Source organism: Eptatretus burgeri, chromosome 5, assembly GCF_056783735.1.
Source record: "Eptatretus burgeri isolate ZD-2024b chromosome 5, Ebu_testis_v1, whole genome shotgun sequence".
NCBI lineage: Eukaryota > Metazoa > Chordata > Myxini > Myxiniformes > Myxinidae > Eptatretus > Eptatretus burgeri.
The window spans coordinates 47,566,874-47,571,873 of NC_140965.1; the positions used below are offsets into that span (position 1 = coordinate 47,566,874).

Below are 5,000 nucleotides of genomic sequence, written 5' to 3' on the forward strand. Positions count from 1 at the left end.
ACGTTGTGTAATAACCTGTTCTGCTCAACATTAAAATGGTGTAAAAGAATGTTTAACCAACATGACATCAGAACCAACCTTTTAATTGTCAAAAACAAAGCCCTTTGTGACGTCATTCCTGATTGCCCTCACACCTGTCAGTGTGTATTTGTAGACAATCTATATTATGAGACGTTTGTCTATGTGTTGTCATCTTTTTCAAAAATGACCAAACAGATATTCACCAAACTTTCAGAGGTTCATCAGTGAATGCTGGGGAGTGTTTTAAGAAAAGAATGTTTTTTGAAAATTTTGAGAAAAAAAAAGTGTGTGTGTGTGTGTGTGTGTGTGTGTGTGTGTGTGTGTACTGTATATGTATATATGTATGTATATATATATATATATATATATATATATATATATATATATATATATATATATATATATATTAATCCCTCCATTGTGCATAAGCCTTTATAGCTATGTGAAAGGTAATATTAAATGATTCCGACCCCATTCCTTAGTGAGTGTGAGGAATTGTTTTCGGCCTCCACAAAAATAGAAAAAGTCAAAATTAGATTTTTTCAAAATATCAACAGGATTAGAACAGGAACGGGCAACACTGGGTACCACTGCTGGTATTCCATAAATAAATGGAAACTTTCGTTTTATTGACATATTTCAAAATCAATCCCTCGCTGACCCTTGAAAGGCCTCAATTGCTTCTCGCATTCCATCTCGACAGGGAGTCCGGATTTAATCAGTAATATTTATTTCCTAAGGAAAAAATAATCGTTCAAGTTTATATATCTACAGCCGATAATGGAGTGTGTAAGGCGATATTTTGATGTGATGGAGGCACAATGAGCGCTAGGAAAACAAAGGACAAAGCAAGAATTATAAAAAAGAAACATTCACTCACAGTTGTGTAAATTGTGTGCAATTGCAAAACAAAAATTCGATTCCAATTTGTAGTTAAAATATAACTTTTATTGAATGCAACATATACAATTGTTACATATAATAAATTAGAACACTTCCGATTGTGCAGGCCAGCCACAGAGTGGGGGGATCCGTTTATTATTTATTAAGTAATAACGTTAATTGTTTTTCAGGTGACTAATGTTGAGTGACTCAAGTCAATAGAGCACGGCGAGGAGGTTTGCAAGCCTTCATGTAGCCGTACAAGTTGGTCAGGAACATTGAGGAAGTCCCATACCGACATCAGATGCACCACAAGTTCTGTGAGAATTGGAGAAGAGTATTTGATCAATCCACAACAAGTGTTGAAATATGGAGTAGTTACTTGCCTGACCTCCAAGAAAGTCCACAGGCAAGAGATTGTGTGATCAGCAGTTAGCAAGAATTGCATGCAGAACGTGATGAAGACCGATCTATTCAACCAAAGCCTTGGAAGCCATCAATTTTAAACGGTCACAACGAGCTTGATGTGCGTTTGGAACACAATGGTGGTCAATAGAGAACAAATAAATACGAACTGATCCCGCACTTTGTGTGGCCACACTGTACATGAAATAAAACATATAATGGGCATATATACTCGTTTAATCCGGTTTGCTGACAGACACACCAATACTGCAATGGCAAGAATGTAAGGTGTGTGTGTGTGTGTGTGTGTGTGTGTGTGTGTGTGTGTGTGTGTGTGTGTGTGTGTGTGTGTGTGTGTGTGTGTGTGTGCGTGTGTGTGTGTGTTAGGGGGGTGTTCTCTCCTTTTGTCACGTGGCCGTGCGTTTGGCTTACACAGTGCTCTTCCATCTACTTGGACAAACCACACGTCGCTCAACAAGTGGAATTCTGAAGGCGATCTTGACGAACATGCGCTTTGTCGGGCGCGTTACACTGCGTCGCCTTTGATATTTGCTTTGGCCTTGGTATTGCTTCCTAACTGGGCTGGTTGATGCTTGCGGTGGATGCTTGAAATGCTTGTCACTCGGAATTATGGATTCACTGACTGAAAGCTGATGTCTTTGAGTCAACAGCCATGACATTTCTTACACCATTGATGAAAAGGCTTCACATTTTATACTTATTCTGATGGATCCTTGACCTCAAGGTCTTCAGTGTTTTGTCTCAGTATCATTACTTCCACTCCCCATCTGCTTTTGTGTTGTTGCTAACACACGTGAGCAAGGCTTCTTCTCATCTATGAGCTGTGTGGCCAAGTGATTAGCTTCGGAGGCGTCGGACCTGGTTTATCTAATCTCATAGAAATTCATCCACGCGTCTCATGCCAGGGTGTGTGTCCGAACGTCCAGCAACTATCGCAGCATCACCGTGGTCTCAGCAGGCCAGAGCTTGGCCTGCGGGTCGTCGGGCTATGGCAGGAAATTCAGTGAGCATGTCAACGCTGGCACAGTGAGCAAATCCCCGGTGGTCGTAGACCGAGGTTTACAAGTGCTTTTACTGGCAATAAAGACCGAAGTCTTCGCTGGTGAAGTGGGTTCATCAAATGTTTGGCAGCTACACGTGACCTCCGATGCATCTGCATTGTCCTGCAAGAACAAGATCACATGGAGGCAATCATTTACACATCTTTTGTTCTTTTTTGATTCTTTGGTTTTTTTTCCCAATAATTAGTTGTATAAATGATCGATAGTATTTCATTTTGTGGATCAGATACATCTATTGTCCAACAAAATCGAAACTGCTGCAAATTGTTCAACAAAAACATGTTTTTTTTCTGGAAGTGATTTGAAGTGCAAATGATGGATTAACTCATTCTGTCCACCTTTGCAGTCAGGATATGTTTGTGCACAGACACTTCAAAATGCCTTGTGTCTTACCGTAGCCCAGTAAGTGCAGATTTTTGGCAGAAGATGAAACATTTGGAATCGCTGCTTCCAGCAGGGCACAGACACCTTGTCTTTGGCAAAGACCTGCGCTCACGCTGTTGTAAGTTTCCAACTCCATATGGGACCAGCTTCCTGTGGTTGGGGATGGGTGGTGCATGGTATATAGATTGTTTACCTGTTTGTTTTACACTGCAATTTTAACTTATTCATTGAATACCTGTTTTCAACGGGGTTGTTTTTGTAATCTTGCATAAATTTGAATGTTGGAAATAGACTGGATGGAGTATAAAAGCACCCCCTCCCCCCCTCCCCCCCACCACCATACTAGGAGGAAGAGGTGATCCCTGTTGATAATTTGTCACCATGACATTCCCAAATCTAAGATGCTTCTGTAAGGGTATTACATTTGTTTTACTTCCTGAGAGGGTCAAAGGAAGTACTTCCCTCCCACCAGATGGGGTGATGCCCCAGGATTCTTATTTTATGATTTTTACAAGAATGTCCCCCTGTCAATTCCTATCATATGAGGCATCTCATAGTAGTTTGTGTTGTGTTGTTGTGGAAATAAGTTTGAAGACTGAAAAATGTTTTTAAAAAACCGTATAGAAATGGTAGGGGTGAGAAAATAACCTCAGAAAATAACCCCATAACCTCAGAATAAAATATTGTCACCATATTCCCACATCTAATAAACGTCTGTAGAATATTACACTGATCCATCCATCTATTGGGACCATACTATGTGCAAAGTGTTGGAGCTGCCTAAGCAGTCTCCTTGGCTATTGGACACAATCCTGGATGGGTCACCACTCCGACACAGTACACCAACAAGCTGGCACTCATTTTGCCGACCTCGGAAGGATGACAGGCCGAGTTAACCCCACCTGGTATTAATTTCCACAGCTGAGCGGGATTTGAACTCAGGATCCTTGGATCTCAAGCCCACCACCCTAACCATTAAGCCAACACCGGGCATACATACACATGTCTCAATTAAAGTCTCCTCCAACGAGCAATTATACCATCCATTTATCAAACGAAGTCAATCTTGATCTGTGAATGTTGGTCAAAGAGCATGGAGCAATTGCAAAAGTTTCAACCTCACACGTAAGACCCTTTTTTCACTCTACTGAATAAAGGCTGAAAATTTGATATAGCTTGGAGATTGAGAATGATGTTATTTAAATGAAACAGTGTGTCCTGTACTTGGGAGTGGGAGTGGGGGTAAATCTAGATTGGTGACAAGAGCCTCTGTGCTATCCAGCTTGGTCTCGGTGGCCTGTTTAGTTTGATAAATTGTGACGCTACTAATGGGCAGGATAAACACCCAGTGTGTTATTACCCAACATTCATCGTTCCACACAGGTGCAATGTGGGGACTGCAGGGGACAGGTCCACATACTGAAACACGGCTCTATATAACTCACTCGGGAGAGTTGATCCAGATGATGTCCAGGTGACAGAAGTAGATGCATTCCTTGTCCAGCAATGAAGCGCATGAACAGCGACGGACGCGCCGAGGGGCGGCCACCAGGGATGGACTTGGAGTTGGCCCAGCGGTCGTGCCTTGCCAAGTGGGTTCTAGTGGCCCAGCTGGGCACACACACACCACACAGCACGGAAACAAGTGTAAGCTGAGGACATACATGAAGAGACACTAACAAAATGAACTACAGCTGTATTTTCATGATCCTTTCAAGGGTCTGATAGAATATTTATGCAACAACAAATATAATTAGAAAGTCACAAGAAATCTTCAATATATTGTTATGAAAGTGACTCAGGTTAAGGAGGGGTTAATTATGCATGAGTTAGACCTTAATGAGAGTTTGTATAAGTGTTTATTATCCCCAACTAGCCTCGACTAGAATTGGATGTCTATTTAATTTCCCTGTCCTCATCTAGATGTCTGGCCCTTCTCCTGTTCCATCTGCGTTTATTTTAAATCAACCCCCATTGTCATGTCTCACGTCCCACACGCATGCCGCGTGAACATGGTCGTCGCAACATGTGCGAGTTCAAGCCTCTCACATGGGTCTTGCAAATGGCTGTGACACGTGTGCTGCAACAGTGCTGTGAGAGCACATATGCAACAATCAAACATTAAGGGAAAGAAGAGTGTGGCAGTGGGCTGCCTATAAAAGGCAGCAGTGCTCGCACCCAGAGAGAGTCATCCCGGGACAGCAAAGAGTCATGCCTCGCACACAG

The 5,000-nt window shown here is 42.1% G+C and overlaps 1 protein-coding gene across 1 annotated transcript in view; it reads right to left on the reverse strand.

Moving 5' to 3' along the window:
- Positions 1-1,596: 1,596 nt before the first annotated feature.
- Positions 1,597-5,000, reverse strand: part of LOC147026376 (endothelin-1-like) — a 6,361-nt gene continuing 2,957 nt past the window's right edge. Inside the window, exons 2-4 of the mRNA XM_085881757.1 lie at positions 4,220-4,385; positions 2,784-2,924; positions 1,597-2,492 (exon numbers count right to left, since the gene is read on the reverse strand). Coding sequence (XP_085737883.1) covers positions 2,342-2,492; positions 2,784-2,924; positions 4,220-4,385 — 458 coding nt within the window. The 3' untranslated portion in view covers positions 1,597-2,341. The remainder of the gene's footprint in view (positions 2,493-2,783; positions 2,925-4,219; positions 4,386-5,000) is intronic.